Source organism: Stenella coeruleoalba (assembly GCF_951394435.1).
Source record: "Stenella coeruleoalba genome assembly, chromosome: 10".
NCBI classification, from domain to species: domain Eukaryota; kingdom Metazoa; phylum Chordata; class Mammalia; order Artiodactyla; family Delphinidae; genus Stenella; species Stenella coeruleoalba.
Window position 1 is genome coordinate 19,515,258 of NC_137156.1, and position 20,711 is coordinate 19,535,968.

General features: G+C 45.1%; 2 protein-coding genes across 2 annotated transcripts in view; one reads left to right on the top strand and one right to left on the bottom strand.

Moving 5' to 3' along the window:
* The window catches only part of GPLD1 (glycosylphosphatidylinositol specific phospholipase D1), a 79,805-nt gene extending 63,251 nt beyond the window's left edge, over positions 1 to 16,554 (bottom strand). Inside the window, exons 1-2 of the mRNA XM_079935379.1 lie at positions 13,889 to 16,554; positions 9,557 to 9,698 (exon numbers count right to left, since the gene is read on the bottom strand). The gene's annotated coding sequence lies outside the window, so the exon portion shown is untranslated. The remainder of the gene's footprint in view (positions 1 to 9,556; positions 9,699 to 13,888) is intronic.
* On the top strand, positions 2,121 to 12,890 carry LOC307193443 (succinate-semialdehyde dehydrogenase, mitochondrial). The gene is made up of 5 exons (XM_079935378.1): positions 2,121 to 2,632; positions 4,423 to 4,581; positions 8,384 to 8,553; positions 11,215 to 11,273; positions 12,577 to 12,890. Exons 1-5 carry the CDS (start codon positions 2,531 to 2,533, stop codon positions 12,780 to 12,782), a joined length of 696 nt encoding a protein of 231 aa, XP_079791504.1. The 5' UTR covers positions 2,121 to 2,530; the 3' UTR covers positions 12,783 to 12,890.
* Positions 16,555 to 20,711: the final 4,157 nt, after the last annotated feature.

The window sequence follows — 20,711 nt, forward strand, 5'->3', positions numbered from 1 at the left end:
GTCATGAAGGTCAGAGGCAGGTTCAAGCCCTCATCATGCGCACTGAGTAGCAAGAAGACGCAGTCAGAGGACACAGGTGGAGGCAAGCGACGCAAGAGCGAGCAGAGTCAGAAAAATCAATGGCCTGGCAGAGAGCAGTTCTTAAAAATTCAAAAGAAAATAAAGAAATAGGTTTACTCACACCGGTCAGAATGCCCATCATTAAAAAGTCTACAAATAAATGCTGGAGAGGGTATGGAGGAAAGGGAACCCTCCTACACTGTTGGTAGGAGTGTAAACTGGTGCAGCCACTAGGGAAAACAGTATGAAGGTTCCTCAAAAAACTATGATCCAATAGAGTTGCCATATGATAAGGGTTGCCATATGATCCAGCAATCTCACTCCTGGGCATATATCCAGACAAAACTATAATTCGAAAAGATAACATGCACCCCTATGTCCACAGCAGCACTATTTACAGTAGCCAAGACATGGAAGTAACCTAAATGTCCATCAACAGATAAACGGATAAAGAAGGTGTGGTATGTATATATGGTGGAATACTACTCAGTCATAAAAAAGAATGAAATAATGCCATTTGCAGCAATATGGTTGGACCTAGAGATCATCATACTAAGTGAAGTCAGAAAGATAAAGACAAATACCATATGATATTGCTTATACGTGGAATCTAAAAGATGAACTTATCTACGGAACAGAAACAGACCCACAGACATAGAGAACAGACTTGTGGTTGCCAAGGGGGAGGGGGGCTGAGGGAGGGATGGAGTGGGAGTTTGGGATTAGCAGATGCAAACTATTATATATAGACTGGATAAACAATAAGGTCCTCCTGCATAGCACAGGGAACTATTCAGTATCCTGTGATAAACCATGATGGAAAAGAATATGAAAAAGGATATACACACACACACACATAAATATGTATATATAACTGGATCACTTTGCTGTACAGCAGAAACTAACAGCATTGTAAATCAACTATATATCAATAAAATAAATTTTTAAAAAAGAAGTTTAATCTTAAAACTCGTACTACTTTGTTGAATAGTAACATTTCATTGAGAAGACCGTTTTTACTAGTTCATTGCTGGAATCTTAACATCTGGCATATAGAGAAGTACCAGCACTGAAGCAATTTTCCAGCTTTTCTGAATTTTGACTAAGAGACCTATCATAAAACCCACAGCTGTGTATCACAGGGACCAGTCCTGGAGTGACCTTGGGCTTGTGACCACTGTTCGTTGCACTTGAACCATCCAAGTGGGTCCACCGTTCTCATAGCTGTGGTTGGATAAAGACCTACTATCGTGTAATAAAGCAAACATCCCTGGGCAGCTTTCCTAGGCCGTAAGAATCTCTTCCTGGATATTTAAAGCCTAATAGTTATATGTATCAAAAAGCCTTACAGGGGCTTCCCTGGTGGCGCAGTGGTTGAGAGTCCGCCTGCCGATGCAGGAGACACGGGTTCATGCCCCGGTCCGGGACGATCCCACATGCCGCGGAGCGGCTGGGCCCGTGAGCCATGGCCGCTGAGCCTGCGCGTCCTTGAGCCTGTGCTCCGCAACGGGAGAGGCCACAACAGCGAGAGGCCCGCGTACCGCAAAAACAAAAAGCCTTACAGTTGTGCATTGAGCTAGTGATTATACTTCTTTTTGTTGTTGTTATAGTGATTCTACTTCTACTTATTTATACTGAGGGAATAACTGCAGTGTTGTTTTAATAGCAAGGAATTGGAAGCAACTTAAATTTCCAACAGATGGGGGCTGAATAAATAAATGAATAGCTCTGCAGTGGAATACTAGGCAAGCAGCTAAAGGATGTTCTAGAAACACGAAACACACGCTGATATGGGTGTGTTTAAAGTGTTGTGAGCATGTTATGATGTTCCAGATATATGACTAACTGGGAAGATAAAGCAGGTTATAAAGCTGTGTAACTCTACCATCCTGTTTTCTTTAAAAAAAAAAAAAAAAAAAGGCACATGTCCCTGGTGTGTGTAGCCAAATTCTGGACGGATATACCTTAAGATTTTATCAGTGGTAAGCTATGGGTTATGGGGTTATGGGTGATTTTATTAGCATATCTCTATAATACGATAATTTTATCATAATTTTTATCATAATTTTCTATGTTTATCATAACAAATTTATCATAAGTTTTTAATAGGTCATACATTGACATGGTTCAAAAACTGGGACAATATAAACATGTTTATATTCAGAAGTTTCACCCTCACCCCATCCCTGATTTCCTCCCTTTTAGAAATAATTTTTAGTTTTTTTATCTTCCTTGTGTTTCTTTACCAAATACAAGCAAATATGAATACATATAGATTCTTATTTTCCCCTTTTCTTATGCAAACTGTCATCTCGTATACACGACTGTGCACCTGGCTTTTTCCACTACTGGGCAATTTTTTGAAACAAAGGCTTACGGGGCCCTGTAGTTGATTCGGTGCTCACAGCATCCTCTCATCTGCTCCCAGGTCCTGTTGCATCATGCAGCGAACTCTGTGAAGAGGGTGTCCATGGAGCTGGGCGGCCACGCCCCATTCATCGTGTTTGACAGTGCCAATGTTGACCAGGCTGTCGCCGGGGCCATGGCATCTAAATTTAGGAACTCTGGACAGGTGAGTCCCAGGGCATTTTTCTGGGTCGTGTGTTTTACAGATCCTACCCCCTTCCTCACCTCCTAGGACGACACTCCCCTCGTTCTTTGTCCACGCCCTCTTTCATCAGGTGTTTTGTAAGTGCCCCCTCTTTGCCTGGGACTCTGCTAGGCTCAGAGGGTCTAAAGAGAAATAAGGTATTATCCCTGGCTTCAAGGCATTTCCTGAACAGCAGATGCCTTTTAATCAAATCGTTCTCTCATCTCATCGTTCATCTCCTCTTTGAATCTGGTTATTTTCATAGTTTTACCTCACTGGGCTTTTCTCTGCTGAACAGGTTTAAACATCTCCTCAGACACAAAATAGCCTGAACACCTAGGGTCTGAGGCCCACAGTCTTAAGGAAAAGAAGGGAGGAAAATGTTGAGATGGAGCCTTTAAAAACTCAAAACCCTGCTGCCTGGATCTCATTCTTCCCGAGATGGAGGGGGCATGACAGGCACCCACTACAGGGCTGCACACACTACAGTGGCCCAAGGCGGGTCCAGGTTGTCCTTGGGAGAGTGGTGGCCTGAGCTCACCCCTTGTAGGGAATCCTGGAGCATTAGATCTAGCAGGGACCTTCCCAGGTATCTGACACAAACCTTGCATTTTACAGCTGAAGACATGAAACTCTAGAAAGACTAATTGACTTGAAGTCATACATCCTTGGGTTCAGGATCTGGGACTGGGAACCTAGGGCCCGGTCTCCCAACTTCTTTCCAAGCTGTTGCCGGGATCCTGGCTTCTTATACAATATTCTTAAGCACTTTGTCTTGGAGTACCATCACTAAGCAGTTTAAAATGCATTCCAGAAATGGAATGACAACTCCTGAAAGGTTATCTGGGGGAAAAAAAGGTGAAATGTTGTATAATATTCCATATTAAATAGCTTTCATCCTTGTTTTGGCCTTTGGTAATTAATTTTTCTCCTTTCACATAACCTAATAAGCTTGGTTGTTTCAGAAACAGGTATGTTTCCTTTTAGAAACACAAAATGGCAAGGTGTGTAACCTTCAGAGTTACACTTACAAAGCTACAACTTTGGGGTGTAATGCTTTAAGCCAATAAAAATGGATAGGATACAAAATTATCTATAGGCTTGTTTCTATTAGAAAAATACACGATTAAGAAAAAAGACAAAAAAAAAAAAAAAAGAAAAAGCCAAGAAGAAAACGTATCAAGGGCAACTACATTTCCTGTAATGTGTTTATATTACATAATTTTTAAATATTAGGTCTAATTAGAAAAAATAATAAGCAAAGGGCTTTTCAATAATTCAGGCTGACACGGAAGAATGGTCTTGCCTCCATTTTCAAAATCTTGGATTCCGCCAAGCATTTGAAAGGCTTAATAAGCTAGTGGATGTAAGTTAACCTTTGAATCCCTTTCCTTCTAGCTCTGCTGTCACTGCAGCATCACTGTCTCAGGGAGTTACAGTTTCTTGTGTTGGTTTTATTCTTTCCAATAAGAGCCATTCGAAAAAACTTGGGTTAGGTGGCTTTTTGGTTTTTTGTGCAGATATTTATCCTCGCTTACCTATTTAACCACAGAGATGTGGCGGGTGTAGAGGGGCTTGGAGAAGTCCATGCACTCAGCACAGTTGTCTTTAGGGCCAAGCCCACGTGGGGAGGAACACAGCAGGTAGAACACAGGACGGGAATCACCTGGGAAAGTGCATTCACATTCAGAGGTAGCAGCAGTCACACGGTTATTGGTTGGGTCAATAGCTTCCAACAAACTGTCAGTGTGAGTTTGTTTCTTTTTGTCTAGACTTGTGTTTGCTCAAACCGTTTCTTGGTGCAAAGGGGTATCCATGATTCCTTTGTGAAAAAATTTGCCGAGGCAATGAAAACAAACCTGCATGTGGGTAATGGATTTGAGGAGAGAACTACTCAAGGCCCGTTAATTAATGAGAAAGCTGTAGAAAAGGTAAGTTCGTTTTATCATCTGTTCAACGTCATGGTTTCAGTATCAGAAGCTTAACTGGCAAAACCACTCTGGTAAGGTGGCCGGCAAGGCGGTTTTGGAAACAATGGAGAAATCGGGAAAACAACTGAGTTTCTGCCAATTTGTATAAACTGAGTGGCACCACGTGGTTATAAGCTTTTCCAGCTCCATCATTTCACTGAGTCCCCATGAGATCTGTCACTTCTGTTCTCCTACCGCCCTCCCTAAATTTCCTTTTACAGTGGTGCTAATTCTATCTCCTGCTGCCTCAGGAATTAAGATCCTGAAATACAAAGTCCTTTAATTTCTGGAACACCTAAAAGGAAAGGAAAGGAAAAAGGCTTTGTTTTTGAGATCGTTTATGTTTCAGCTGAACTGCTGGCTGGCACTGAAAACAAAATGCCCTTGCAGAAGAATCCTTGGCGAAAACACCCTGGCAGGAGATGCAGAGCCACAGAAATCATGTTTAAGGTTTAGAGACGGCAAGACAGGGAATCTCCTTAAGCAAGGATCTGTTTGTCATGTTTAAGGTTTAGAGATGGCAAGACAGGGACCTCCTTAAGCAAGGATTTGTTTATTCAAATAATGTCACAGTCTTGACTGCTAGCGAGGTGAGTTTTCTCCTCTTGTTCTACTGTTTTAAAAAAATAATCCTCTTCAGAGTTGCTTACAAGGAGGTTTTGTGTAATACCAAGCATCCGGTATGCTCCCCAGATAAGTCCTTACTTGGTAGAAAGGATTTCAATAGGATTTTAGTAGAAAATGGAGGCTGGAGGTTGTGTGGGGGGGAAAAAAGGGGGCACAGAGAGCCTCCTGGGTCACCTGAGGAACCAAAATCAAGTTAGAGCCAGGTCAGCACCCAGGTGGGAAGCACAGCCCAGTCGCTGTTCGTCGGCCTCCTGAGGGCCTGAGGACCAAGCCCCGCCATGGCTGCCCTGACCCAGTGGGCAGTCTGGCTGGCTGAATATCTTATCTGGTGCCTTCCCCAGTAGACACCAAGGAAGCACTGGGGTTTTACAGAGCTCTGATAACATTTCCAGTTATTGCCTTGGGATTCTCTACCTCTACATAAAGAATATACACTAAAGTTTACATGGGTACCACCTGCATTTCTGAGATGCCTTTGGACCCTGGGCACTCAGCCAGCAAAGAAAATGTGGCTCTGTACCAGCTATGGTTCAAGTCCCAGAGGGGTGGTTCTTAACCCACCCAGCACCTTTAACAACTACAGATGCCTTGGTCCTACTTGAGGAGATTGGAGGTGAATTTGTCTGGAGTAGGGCCTAGGCATTTAGTGCCCCAGTTATTGCTAGTTTGCGGACTGGGAAACCTGTCTGGAGATTTTGTTGTTTTTCTTGCCAAAGTGATTGTATAGACATTGCTCTCTAGAGGACGCCGTTTCCTAGGACCTCAAGCAACTACAGTTGAAGGGTTTGTTTTTGTTTTTGTTTGTTTCCCTCTGAGAGTTTAGTAGAAAACATCTTGTCTGAAAACAATCCATTGTGCTGGCTTTAGTGAACATACAGTCACAGGGTAAATACCTGGGGAAAAAAGTGCACATCACTTTTAATGTGACAAGAGGAGGACAGAGCATATTCTATTTGAGGTCAAATAGAATGGGGCCTTGTTAAGTATGCTAAATAGAGGTATTTTTAGAGCTATAAATCATAGAAAGGAAGCTAATGGGGATTTGTTGCGGACAGTGAACTATGAGAGCATTAGAAGGGGTGAGGATCTCAAAAGGGTGAATCTCGACGGCAGACTGTGCCCAAGCCTCTATTTATCTCTTCTGAAATCCTACAGCATATTCCGCTGAGAATGGGAGGCAGGGGGAGACTGCAGTGGACCACGGATTGTGATGAACTTCTGGAAGGCAGCAGGGATCGTGTTAACAGAAAAGTCAAAGCAGAATGAGGCAGGCCCAGGGGAAGCCTGCAGAGGAAATGGGTGTCATTTCTACGATGGAGCTTTTCTAGAAATGGCTGGGGTAGAGGGTAGCAATGGGAGGAGGGGAGAAATAGTGCTGATTGGTTCTACTTCTGCACAGTTTTCTGGGTCATTTCCCTCCACCCACCACCAACACATACAACGTAACAGAGGCAATTTGCTCTGGGCAGGAAAATGCCTCTGAAGAAATAGAGCAGCCAGCCTACGAGGAGTACAGCGTGAAGAGTGAGGGTAGGCACGCCAGAGAGGAGCTCCCCTGCCTTTGCCCTTTGCTCGGGTGGGGCCACCCCTAAAGTGAAGCCTGCCGAGTGAGATAAACCCAAGCTTGGCGTTGTCCCTCTCGTTCAGGGAAGAGACTGTTAACAGCAGAGGTCACCCATGTCACCCGTTGAAATTAACCAACTCCATCCTTCATTAGAAAGATGAACAACCAAGACTCATGACAGCCCTAGAGGAAAACCCACAGCACATCAGAGGAGGGTCAAGAAGAGCAAACAGAACAGCTGGCCCTCAAGAAAGTAGATGACTCTGTGAACAGACAGGATTTTTTTCTAGGAATCTAATAGTATTCTCCAAGAGTTCTGAGAAGATAGTACATCTATAAAACAGAAGTAGGTTCTATGAAAATGAAGCAATGAGAACAAGAAAGAACGTTTTTATTTATTTATTTGGCTGTGCCGCGCAGCTTGTGGGATCTCAGTTCTCTGACCAGGGACTGAACCCTGGCCACAGCGGTGAAGGCCTGGAATCCTAACCACTAGGCAACCAGGGAACTCCTAGAAAGAATGTTTTTAGAAATTGAAAACATGGTGGTCAAAATCTTTTTAAAACTCAGTAATGAAGATGGAAGACAAAATCAAGGAGAGCTCTTAGAATTTAAAGCAAAAGTATGGCAGGAATGCACAAAGAAATCGATCTGACGTGAGGGGTGTATCCATTTTAGTAATAGGAACTCTAGAAAGAAAGACTTGAGATGGAAGAAATAGGATTATCAAATACTAGAGGAAAACTTCTCAGAGCTAGGGGAAAATAACAATTCTTCAAAATTGAAAGACTTCGTCAATTGCCAAGTAGAATAATAAAAAGAAAAACCCAGATATGTTTCATTAAAATTTTAGAATGTCAGGAACATACCAGAATATTCAAGAAGCTTCCAGAGGTGGGAAAAGCTACCACAAACCCACAAAGGAGTGAGGACTTTTTTTTTTTGGCTACACTGCTGGCATGTGGGATCTAAGTTCCCTGATCAGGGATCGAACCTGCACTCAACGTTCTGAAGGAAAATTACTTTGGGTCCATATTCCGTCACCAACCAATACAAGGTAAAACACCAGACATGCAGTGTCAGAAAACTCTGAAGGTAAACCATTTTCAGTGCACCTTTTTTGAAACAACTACTCAAGGAGAATGTATTAGAACAAAATGAAAGTGAAATCCAGGGAGGAGAACAACATGGGATCCAAGAGCCTGGAACTAACCCAGGAAGGAGATGAGAACAAATCCCAGGAAGACAGCTGAGCATCAGGCCTGCAAAGACATGGGCATATGTGTATTAGACCGTTAGACAAACTGTAAGAGCAAACAGCGAGAAAATCACAGAGGTGGGAGGAGACAGCATGGTACACACCATGTGCCCTCTTGCCTCTGTACCTCTGTGCATTTGGTTCTTTCTACCCAGAAGCGAGCAGGGTACATTAACCTATTTGGAAAAGAAAGAAACCCATTTACAGTTTTTTTGAAAAAGAAAGAAACCCAGTTACAGTTTTCTGCAGTTTAAACGTTTCCCAAGTATCCTCGACCACCTTTCCCAAGGGCTCTTCTTTTACTCTTCACACAGGTAGAGAAACATGTGAGTGATGCCATTTCCAAAGGGGCCACCGTTGTGACAGGTGGGAAGCGACATCAAGTTGGAAAAAATTTCTTCGAGCCCACCCTGCTCAGCAACGTCACCCAAGACATGCTCTGCTCTCGGGAAGAGACGTTTGGGCCCGTGGCACCCGTTATCAAGTAAGGTCATCCAGCGGGTCGGAAGACAGGAGAAAGAATAGGAAAGGAAAAGGAAACCCGGAGAGAAATCCAGTTCCTGTGTCGTTTGAGGCCTGGGTGGGGGATGGGCTGAAGTAGAGAGCAGGGTTGTATCAGTGGAAGCACTAAGTTCAACGTAACATTTAAAAAATTTTGTTTCTATTATTGCCTCTTTAGACCACAAAATTTACCAAATTCTCTACTTTGCTCTCTTGCTTTCTACTGAACTCATTTTTCTTTGTAATGAAGTATATACTTTAAGAGTTCTTTCAAGGGTGTCTGTGGGCAATGGACTGTGTGTTCTTATGTGACCTTTTATCTCACAGTCACAAGTAAATAATAATTTACCTGCATAAAATTCTAGCTTCAACACTTTGAAGATGTCACAGCTTGGTCTACTTAGTTCCAGGGTTGTCACTGAGAAAGCTGATACCTGGTTCTTACTCCTGTGAAGGGATATGCTTTTTCTCTTTAGAGACTTTTAAAATTCCTCACGGCCTCTGACGTTCTTAAATTTTACCATGGTAGCTTGGGTATGGTACACCGTGAGCTTTTTCAGTCAGAGGTCCAATGTCTTTCTTTAATGTCTAAAGTGTTTGTTTAGTCCTGGGAAGTTCTTGGTCATTATTTCTCCAAATATTTCTCTCTCTTCTATTGCTAATGAAATTTACAGATTAGGGTTTCCCTGGTGGCGCAGTGGTTGACAGTCTGCCTGCCGATGCAGGGGACACGGGTTCGTGCCCTGGTCTGGGAAGATCCCACATGCCATGGAGCGGCTGGGCCCGTGAGCCATGGCCGCTGAGCCTGCGCGTCCGGAGCCTGTGCTCCGCAACGGGAGAGGCCACAACAGTGAGAGGCCCCCGTACCGCAAAAATAAATAAATAAATTAATTAAATTAAATTAAAAATTATAGGTTAATCTGATATTGGGGAAATGAACCACTTGGAGAACTTTCATCTTCTTTGTTTTAATAAATTTTTTTTACCTGGAGTATGAACTTGACATTTTCCAAAAGGATGCAGTGGTTAGGAACGCAGGCTCTGGAGTTGAGTTGGGTGTAGATTCAGGCTTTGCTACTTCATATCTGTGTCCCCTTGAACAAGTTAACTTCTCTGAGCCTCAGGGTCCTTGATGGGAAAAGGAATAAAAACTAGTACCTGCCTCACAGGACAGTTTTAAGGTTTAAATGACATAATGTACGTAAAGCACTTAGCACATTGCCTGATATCATTATGGGTGTTGCTGTGTAAATAAAGCATTAGGTCAGGGAGGGGGACACAGCTGTTACTAGGGGTCTCTAGTCTCACACTTCTTCTGGGACACAGGGCGGTGGGAGCACCACCCACATTAGCAAAGAAAGGTGAAAATCCTCAAGGATGTCACAACTGATGATGTGAAGACTGCATTTGCTTTTTATTTATTTATTTGGTTGCACTGGGTCTTAGTGGCTCCAGGGCTCCTTAGTTGCGGCACGTGGGCTCCTTAGTTGCAGCAGGCGGGCTCCTTAGTTGCGGCATGCATATGGGATCTTGTTCCCTGACCAGGGCTCGAACCCGGGCCCCCTGCATTGGGAGCTCAGAGTCTTATCCACTGTGCCACCAGGGAAGTCCCGATGACTGCATTTTCGAGGCACAGGTGGCCAGTGAGGACATGGGTGATGCCCTGTTTTCTGTTCTCTGGCGGATAGAATGGCTTGCTCTCTACAGGTGGAGAGCCAAGCCCTGGGAGACACAGCTGGTCATCCTTGGAAGAAATAATTCTCTTGGGGTCACCCTCCTTGACCTGCCCTCCCCCAGAGCGCTCTCTTCTCTCCCAGTCGTCCTCTTGCATTGACTGGGGTCCGCCAGCTCTGCCCGGTGCCTTCAGAGGGCTGGCTGGCCAGCTGCCACTGCTGCTGGACCTCTGAATTGAGGATCTGGGATGCGGACAATGTTTTGCCCCCAGTTACAGTTCTGGGGCAACAGAAAAAGGCCTCTGAAATGTTGTTCCAGAAATAACGATGATAAAGCTGGAAGAGACTGCATAAGGCTTCCACGCTAGCAGTCTCATTTCCAAGGGGAACAGACCCCCAGCACTGTCACACTGTTCAGAGCATAAGTGGTGGGGCCGACACTAGAGCCCTGGGCCCCAGTGGCCTCTGGATGTTTTCCTTCTCCTACATTATGGCTGCTTCTAAAGTAGTTGTTATGATCGGTGCATTTCTTTTTTTTTTTTCCGGCCTCGCCTTGTGGCTTGCGGGATCCCAGTTCCCCAACCAGGGATTGAACCGGGGGCCACAGCAGTGAAAGCGTGGAGTGCCAACCACTGGGCCACCAGGGAAGTCCGATCGGTACATATTATTCTTCTTAGTAGGTAGCAAGAGCCGTAATCCTTTTCTTAAGGCGTTTTGTTCGACATTCTGAATACTCCACAGTTCCCTGTGTGTCTCCCAATCTCCTAGAGGAGATGAACTGGTGTTGACCCGAGCTCGCTAGCCTTGAACTCTGCACGGTTGCAGCGAGTGATGGTGTTTTCCTCTGAACTCTCTGCAAAGCTCTGATTAACCCCTCGCCCTTATTTGGGAAACAAATCAGGAGGAAATCAGCTGGTTTTCCTTACTCTCCCCTTAGGGATTTTGCTGATGACCCATCTTGACTTTGGCAGGTTTGATACAGAGGAGGAGGCGGTGGCGATCGCTAACGTGGCCGACGTCGGGCTGGCAGGTAGGCGTCCGTCCTCGCTCGGTAGCTGTCATAATCACTTCTCCAGCTGATGCCAGGGTGGCCTTTTAAACGTCACCCTGGGTTTTGAGAAGGCAACTTCATTGGAGCATGTGTTTCACTGCTTTCCCAGGGGCGGGGGTGGGCCTGTGCAAGTCCGTGTTCTTTTGCCTCGTTCCCGGATGCAGGATGGGGGCTCCCTGGTTGGAGCTGGGTATGGTCGTGGGAGAAGAAGCAGTGCCGTGTTTCAGGGGGAGAGTCACACGCACCCTGTAACTCCCATGTTCCCAGAGGCTCGATGCCTGGAAATTCCAAGGGGTTTTCCTCCCATTTTGTGTGGCTCCTGGAAGTCTGAACAAAAGAGATAGCACCCGACCTCACAGAGAGCATCAGGGGCCATGAAAGAAGCGAAGGCAGCACAGGCAGAGGGAGCCTCACAGAGTAGCTGCTGTTCTTTCAGTTTGGACATGGACAAGGTGGCCACAGAATGTACCCTATGACCCTGACAAAATTATAAGTGCATAAATGCACTCAACAAGGGCTTCCCTGGTGGCGCACTGGTTAAGAGTCTGCCTGCCAATGCAGGGGACACGGGTTCGAGCCCCGGTCCGGGAAGATCCCACGTGCCGTGGAGAGGCTGGGCCCGTGAGCCATGGCTGCTGAGCCTGCGCGTCCGGAGCCTGTGCTCCACAACGGGAGAGGCCACAACAGTGAGAGGCCCGCATACCACACACACACACACACACATATATATATATATATAATATGGATAACCTAACTGACGTGTGCAGGATGCACTGAACAGGAGGCCACAGGAGCTGCGTTCATTATTGTTACAGTCCTGATAGGAGACGGTGAGAGCTCTAGCGAGAGTGGAATAGAAGCAGAAAGAGGGTTTCCAAAGGTTTTGAGATGAAGATGTGCACAGGACCAACTCAGGGCTCCACATGGGAGCAGGGAGGGTTCCAGGCCCGCATGACTAGGCAGATGGTCACCCATGGCATCCGCAGCTGTGGACATGATGTCTTTAATCAGGGGTCCCCAACCCCCAGGGCCGCAGACCGGTACTGGTCCGCGGCCCATTAGGAACCGGGCCACACAGCAGGTGGTGAGCGGCGGGCGAGCGAGGGAAGCTTCATCTGCCGGTTTCCGTCACCCCCCACCGCTCGCATTACTGCCTGAACCGTCTCCCCCTGCTGTCCATGGAGAAACTGTCTTCCATGAAACCAGTCCCCGGTGCCAAAAAGGTTGGGGACCCCTGGCTTTAATGACTATTCTACATCCATGTCCTTTATCCCCATGACAGGTTACTTTTACTCTCAAGACCCAGCCCAGATCTGGAGGGTGGCGGAGCGGCTAGAGGTCGGCATGGTTGGCGTTAACGAAGGCTTGATCTCCTCCGTGGAGTGCCCTTTCGGTGGGGTGAAGCAGTCTGGCCTTGGGCGAGAGGGCTCCAAGTATGGCATTGACGAGTACCTGGAGCTCAAGTACGTGTGCTTTGGAGGCTTATAGGATTCCTTAGTTCTTTAAAAAATAAGAAAGGAAGCTTCGCCACATGTATGGGGACATGCCATCCATTATTTTAAATAAGCCCATAGGGTATCTGAATTAGGAATTTTTTTTTTCGGGCCTCTCACTGCTGTGGCCTCTCCCATTGCGGAGCACAGGCTCCAGACGCGCAGGCTCAGCGGCCATGGCTCACGGGCCCAGCCGCTCCGTGGCACGTGGGATCCCCCTGGACCGGGGCACGAACCCGTGTCCCCTGCATCGGCAGGCGGACTCCCAACCACTGCGCCACCAGGGAAGCCCTGAATTAGGAATTTTTTTAAAGCTCATCCAATCCTCGTAATCTTAAACAGATGCAAATCCTACCCCTCCCCCTACCCCACTAGGGACCAATACATGCCATGCGCCCGAGGCCGCAGACTCCCCGAGAACCAGCATAGGGTTTATAGAATGAAGCCCTGGACTCCACCACGACCCCATCTGCCTCAGAGCAAAGTGCAGCGTGAGGCCAGCCGGCCCCCGCAGCCCCATGGTCACGGCTGGATCACTGCCTGGGCGCACTAAAGACACTTGCTGGGTATTCCGGGGTGTTGCTGCAGAGGCTGAACCACTCATTTTTTGAGACTTCAGAAATAGCACGGAATTGCCTGTGTTTCTTTGAGACATGAAGGAACCCCTCTCCCTTTTTCGACCATTTTTTACACTGAAGTCTCCATTGTCCTAAATTGACTGCTTAAAGGTTTTTTCCTTTCTGTGCTGTTTTCCATGTCATGTTGTTTCCGTTAGGAAATAAGCCTAAGCATAAAGCACAGCAGCTTGGTGGGATGGATGGCCCACGAGTAATGGCCTGGCCTGGCTTTGTCCCCGTGGATGTGACATTCAACCCCTCCCCGCCCCCCGCCGCACCCGCATCCCTCAGGAGCGTGGAGATTCTATACATGCCTTATTTAGCTCCATGGGCTATTGTGAGCCTCAGAGAAAGTGAAAGTGTTTGCCAAAAAGTAAAAATTCAGTGTAAGTGCAGGAGTCGTCATTATTATGAGCAGCACGTCCCAGCCCCGCTTGGGTGTCCGGCAGTGGCTTTGCCAAGGTGAGCGGAGGTTGGTACCCACCTGCCCAGCACCTGAGCCTGAGTGAGGGCTCGTCACCTGCAGCCTGCTGTTTCTGTTCTTATGAAGCGCTGCTCCTTCACCTGCAAAAGAGCAAAAGCACTTTCACGACAATAATCCCAAAAGGAAAAAGGATTTCCATAATTGCCAATTGGAAGAGGCATGAGGTTTTGCCCTTCAGGCACCTTTTATCCAATAAGAGTTTTTATAGTTCATCATTTAAAACAAAAACAAAAAAAACCTATGACCACTGTTTCCTGTCACTCTGAAAACTCTGATTAAATACACACTAGGCTTTTCTGTATCATGTCTCCGTCTGTCCTGATATACAAGGAAAAGGAATAAAAGCTGTTCCTGGTGGAATAGACAAGGATGAAGCACCTCCTTTTCCACTCTCTCTGTGTGCACACTCCACTGACATTCTGTGGATATTTTGGGGAGAAGGAAAACATGAATGAAAGTAGTGCTAGAGGCCGTCACTCCTGGACCCAGCTGGGATGTAGCGTCCCTCACTGAGCCATGGGGAGCTGAATAGCTAAAGGTCTGAGATGTCCCTGTGCACAAAAGTACCATGGCTAGGGCTTCCCTGGTGGCGCAGTGGTTGGGAGTCCGCCTGCCGATGCAGGGGACGCGGGTTCGCGCCTGGTCCGGGAGGATCCCGCGTGCCGCGGAGCGGCTGGGCCCGTGAGCCATGGCCGCCGAGCTTGCGCGTCCGGAGCCTGTGCTCCGCAACGGGAGAGTCCGCGGCAGTGAGAGGCCCGCGTACCGAAAAAAAAAAGAAAAAAAAAAGTACCATGGCTAGTCTTGGAGCTGCCTTGTGTTTGCCCTGGGTTACATCTGCCATCTCCCCTAAGGCCCAATAAGGAATGAGCTGAAATCCACCTCCTGGTAACATGCATCGCTCAGACCCTGTCCAGAATCACGTACGCATCATATTGACAGTGAGTTTCTACTTTTTAGTTTTAGGGTTGTTTTATGTAACACCCTAATTACTTAATATTTAGGTGTGTCCATCTGGTTGCTATTAACAATAAAAATGCTCTAACACTCGTTTTTAGAAGCCTGGAATACTGGTGCTTGAAATGTTTGGAGGAATACATTCAAATACATTTGTAACTTTGTAAATCAGTGAATGTCTTGGCTGGGTGGCAATTTTGAGTTTTCTAGTATATCTGGCTCACCAGGTACATAAATTGAGGGCCAGACACTCATTCCAATATCTTTGATTAATTCTGGAATTAAAATAATTTGAAAAGGAAGTAGCTTACTGTTAGTAAAATTGTTCTGGGTTGTGGGGAAAACAGAGAAGTATTTTTAAATGAACATTTTGGGGGCTGTTTTTCAATAAGGTAACCATATGTGATGGATTTTTTTTTAATGTATGTTATAATATGAAATAGAAAAGGACCATTAAACCAGGGGTTGGCTCACAGCCCAAATCTGGCCTGCCGTCTGCTTTTGTACAACCCAGAGCTAAGTATGGTTTTTATATTCCCAAAGGAGTGGTTGGGGAAAAAAAATCAAAAGAATGGTATTTCATGACACGTGAAAATTTTGTGAAATTCAGATTTCAGTGTCCAGAAATAAAATTTTATTGGAACCCAGCCACATCCATTCATTTACCATATGATCTATGGCTACTTTCTTGGCAAAGCTGAGTATCTGCAGCACAGACAGTATTGCCCACAAAGCCTAAAGTATTTACTCTTTGGCTTTTTACAGAAATAATTTGCCAACCCCTGATCTAAACCTAGAGGGAGATATTGACCTTCCCCCGTTTATGAGGCATTATATCATTTTATTGAACACCTACTGTGTAAAAAATACTTTTCTGGGCCTTGCTCCAGTGAATTCTCACCAAGAACTTCCCAGCAATTATCACATAACTCATATGAAATTACCCAGAGAATGGGAGTCTATTGGCCTTGAAAAAAAACACTTCTCAATTTACTTTCCCCAGCTATGCAGGGATTCTCATTTAAAAAGTTCCTCTGTACCTATTATCTTTATCCATTTGAGTAGCTTTTAAATACAATTTTATGTCAAGCGCTGGTTCATCTACCTTTATTTTTATGTAAAGACTCAGTGAAAGTAAAGATCAGAAGCACAATGCAAATAACTCTATTTTATTGTAAACTTGTATCATTAACTTTAAACTGTGCCACATGACTGCCTTCCCGGAAGGCTGGAGCCCAGGGTTTTAACTGTTCACGAGCAGCTATGGTAGATAGCATTTTACTTGAATGATATTTATGCTGTGATTTTTTTTGTGCTGTATTTTATGGGATAAAACTTGGGAAAAAGTGTAGTTGGAAGTGTGGAAATATTTTGTTTTTTAAACATGCACAATTCATTTTTCCAGTTTTTGATAATTGTATGTGTGTGTCAATGTCTTGTCAGCAGAGTTGTGCGTGTGTAACTAATAAAGGTTGAATTAACAGAATTTCCTCTTTTTATGTCCAGGTTTCTGGTTTGTGGGTTTTTTTCTTGCCAGTTCATCATTTGAGTTTACTTTGGAGATTATTAGACCAGTTTGGATATGTATGCCACCCCAAAATATGACTGTAGGAGTTCAGGACATGCCAGCCCAAAAGATGCCACTTTGGCACAGGTTTTTTGTGAGCCGAAGGCAATTAAGAAGCAGATACAAGAAAAGCCCTCTCTCTTCCCTTCCCCCTCCATTTGCCTAAAAGCAGGATACAGATGTATAAAGTTGCTCCCCTCCCCGCATCAGGAGGGAAGGACAAAGGTTAATTCCCAGAGACAACTTCAGGCCCAATCAGCCTGGAATCTAAATAACAAATTTTACTAATTAGCTTTTATCTCCGCCCTTGAAAGCCTACAGCTGCTTTCCTCTGTCCTGTCATTTCTCCAGAGATTTATTGTTCTTTGCTGAAATGCTCTGTCAGCTGAAATTTTAAGCCACCTCTTCGAGTTACTCATTTCTCCCTGAGTGTGTCCCATGTTTACATGAGATATACATGTTAATAAACTTCTGTTCGTCTTTCTCTTGTGAATCTTTCATTGCAGTGGTCTCAGGCAAGAACTCAGAAAGGTAGAGGGAAAATTATTTTTCCTCTCCTACATGTATAAATGGTGCCCCCTTGACTAGTGTGTGAATCTCTTGGGCAGGGAACCTGCCTGTGAAATTTGGTACCCTAGCACCTTCCTACAGGACGGCCTGTAACAGGGAAGAACATTTTACATTCTATTACAAGTTAATCACTAAAGGGATGTTGCCTATAAGCTTAAACTACACATAACGGCCCATCTCTGGGAACCCTGCTTCCCAGGTAATGAGCATTAAGCTAAAATACCTTTGTTTAGCTCACAGGAAACATCCTGACCAGGCCCACCTGTGAATGACTGCAAGGAGGAAGAAATTAACATATCCCCTACAGAGGCCGACCGGAACCAGGAAATGTTTGACTTTACTCCCTCCCCTTTTAGTATAAAAGAAACCTGCATTCTAACTCAGGCAAGATGGTTCTTTGGGGCACGTTCTTCTCCATTTGCTGGCTTTCCGAATAAAGTCGTTATTCCTAGTCTCTTGATTATTGGCCTGTTGTGCAGTGAGCAGTACAAGCTTAGACTTGGTAACAGGCCTGTTGTATGATTCGCGCTCATTAAATGTTTGCTGAACTAAATTGAGAATTTACCTGGTTTGCAGGTGTGGTTGCCTAAGAAAGGAGGAGCCTCCAGCTTTCTCAAATACACCAGCTTCACTCCTCTACGTGTGCCACTGTTATCCATTATGTACTTTTTTCAAAGGTTGGGTTTTTGGATACAGAAATGTATGAGGAAGACATTTCTGAAACCCTACCTTTCAGATATAATCACTGTTAATTATTTAAACAGCATATCTTATATTTTCATCCACTGTTCATTTATATTCTAAGAAATTTCACGTGGCCTCATTGAATCCAAATTGTAGCAGTAGGCCTTGAACAAAGGTAAGGTTTTCTCTGGAAGAAAGAATACACATCTCCCTTTGTCATTCCATTTATTGCATGCATTTCTCTTAACCTGCTTTTGATTTTTAAAATTACTTTGTTACCAGGAGAAACGATCCACTTACCTCTTGTTGACCTGAAACAAACAGACTCCCAGATATTTCTCCAGCAAAGACGGGTTTATTTGGTATCGGCAGAGAATTGCAACACAGTGCCTGTATCCATAGCGAGCCGCTTGCAAGCCCCTGCCCAGCAAGGGAAGAAGAACACTTTTATCGGGAGGAAAGGGAAGTTGGGAGGCTTCTAGTGAAAAACTTCATGACTTTTCATTGGCTGAGTCCTTACCAGGGAAGAGAAGTCTTCCTTCTTCCTGTTGGGCTTTACTATCATCACAGGGTGTGAGAGCTCCCCCCTCTGGTCGCCCGACTCTATTTACTTGAAGTTTCTGTTCATTTTTTATACTCTCAATTTGTGGGTTTGTTCAATGCTTGGCCTAGGCGTCTGCTTAGAAGCAAGTGTATTTTCATCTTCCTACTATTTCTAACAGGAAGTTTTCACCTGTTACAGCTGTTTTATCTCTGATTTAGCTTGCAACAAATTTAAAAAGCAAATTAGTGTGGTTTTCATTTATCAAGTGTGGGAAAGCTGTCTGGAAAAAGAACAGGTCCTGCATGGTCTGAGTGTTGAAAGGCTACAGGGATATTCTATTTGTGCACTATTTATAAATGAGTGGAAATGGATTTGGAAATTGGTGGTCTGTAAATTTACCTATAATCCATCCATTTTATCAGCTAACCAGGAAGGAGTCGCCACCATTTAGACCACAGGCAACACCACTGTCCCGGTGGTTTAGTGGACAAGGATGTGTTTGCAGATGTTCTGTCAGATTTTATAAGGCTATGTGCTTTTTCCTGTTGTGCTAAGACTCAGCACTGAAACTCTGGGCTCATCTTCAGGAGAAGAGTAGTAACTCTCACCATGTAGGCTTCAAATAAAGGAAGCTTGGCTGTTTGCTAAGCTCATCTCAAAAAGGGAGGCTCTATGGACCACTTAGTAGGAGAAATGATGGTTTTGCCTTTTTAAAAAACTTGTTCCCGACTAATGGAAACGCTTCTAGTGTTTCGCAATTAATCATGAATCTGTATGTTTCCCCTCAAAATCTTTTGACTTTTTATTTTTAAATACAGTTGTCCCTCAGTATCCGTGGGAGATTGGTTCCAGTACCCCCATGGATCCCCAAATCCACCCATGCTCAAGTCCCTGATGTAAAAGAGCACTGTACAGTCGGGCCTTCGGATCCGCGGTTCTGCATCTGCGGATACAGAGGGCACAGTGTAATTATAAGTGCACAGGAAGTGGCAAAAGTAATAGATTCCTGTGTACCCTTCACCTAGCTTCCCCCAGAGCTTAACATCTTACGTAACTAACACAATATCAAAATCAGGAAATACATACCGTTCATACGATCCTTATACCAATTTCACCAGTTTTTCCATGCAAGAGTCACACGGATGATGGAAACTAGATTAGGGGATGTAGTTTAAGCACACACACACCTTAATCTAATTTGCACCTCCCCCAACTGAAGGCATTTTCCAGCAGAGGGCAGACTACCCATTAATGTCAGAGAAACCAGGGGAATGCACTCTTTCGGCAGCCGGCAGGCAGCCGAATCTAAGCAGGGGAGAGAAGACAGGCAGCACTGAGCACCCTCAGTGCCTCCCCAAATCCTGTCCCCCACGGGGAGGAGGGAGCCGGGGGTGCTACTCTAGGCTCCAGCAAATTTTTTCTGTAAGGGTTCAGATAGTAGATATTTTAGGCTTGAGACACAGTCTGTGTTGAAACTACTCACCTCTATTGTTGTAGCACAGAGGAATGAATGAGTGTGCCTGTGTTCCAGTAAGACTTTATTTATGGACACTGACATCTGAATTCCATGTGAGTTTCACGTGTCACAGAATATGATATTTTTTTCAACCACTTCTTAGCTCACCAGCTGCACAAAAACAGGTCGTGGGCCAGCCTGCTGCCTCCTACTCCAGGGAAATCCCTCCACACAGAAGCAGAAAGAATAAGTATTCCCATCCTCCTCAACAACAAGGAGGCATTACAGAGACTACAGACACCTTTATTCAGATTAGCATATATGTTTAATAGTGTTATATTGGAAATGATACGTTGTCAATACATGGGAAAAAGATAACATTAAAAAAATAAAACCAAGACTTCAGCCAAAGCAGCTAAGAATCTTGTCAGCCTGTGAGCCCTGCCAATGCCCTCTCCCACATTCTCGGGCCCTGCTTTTCTCATCTATCCTGAGCTGCCAGGGAGCTTCATCTTCCCAAGGCCCTTAATGCAAAGTGCACAAGAGAAGAATGTTGGCCGCCATTCCACCTCACGCTCTGCTCCTCCGATAACAAGAGAGGACCCACTTTCTGATCACTGGTGTGGCCTTTATTTCTGCTGCACCATAGATTCAAGATCTATCTGTGGTGGAAAGATCAGACCAGCGGGGCTGGAGACAGAAAAGGAGGAGTGACCTGGAGGGGTGGCCCTGGGGGTGATCCAACAGAAGAGATGAGGCAGGCTTCTCTCCCTTTGTCTTTCTTGGTCCTAGGAACAGAACTTCCAAGTGGTCCAAAAGGTCCACCAGAATTTGCCCTCCAACAGTTGGAGGTGGGAGTTCTTTGTGTAGGGGAGGAGGGTGGAAAGCATGGACTTTGCAGCTTACAAAATTTGCATTTGATTCCTAGATCCACCACTAATTGGCCGTGACCTTGAGCAAGTTACTTAAACTCTCTGGGCCTTCATTATGTGCAACATGAGAGGAGTATCTACTTTTCCAGGATGACCGTAAGGATCAATGAAGTATG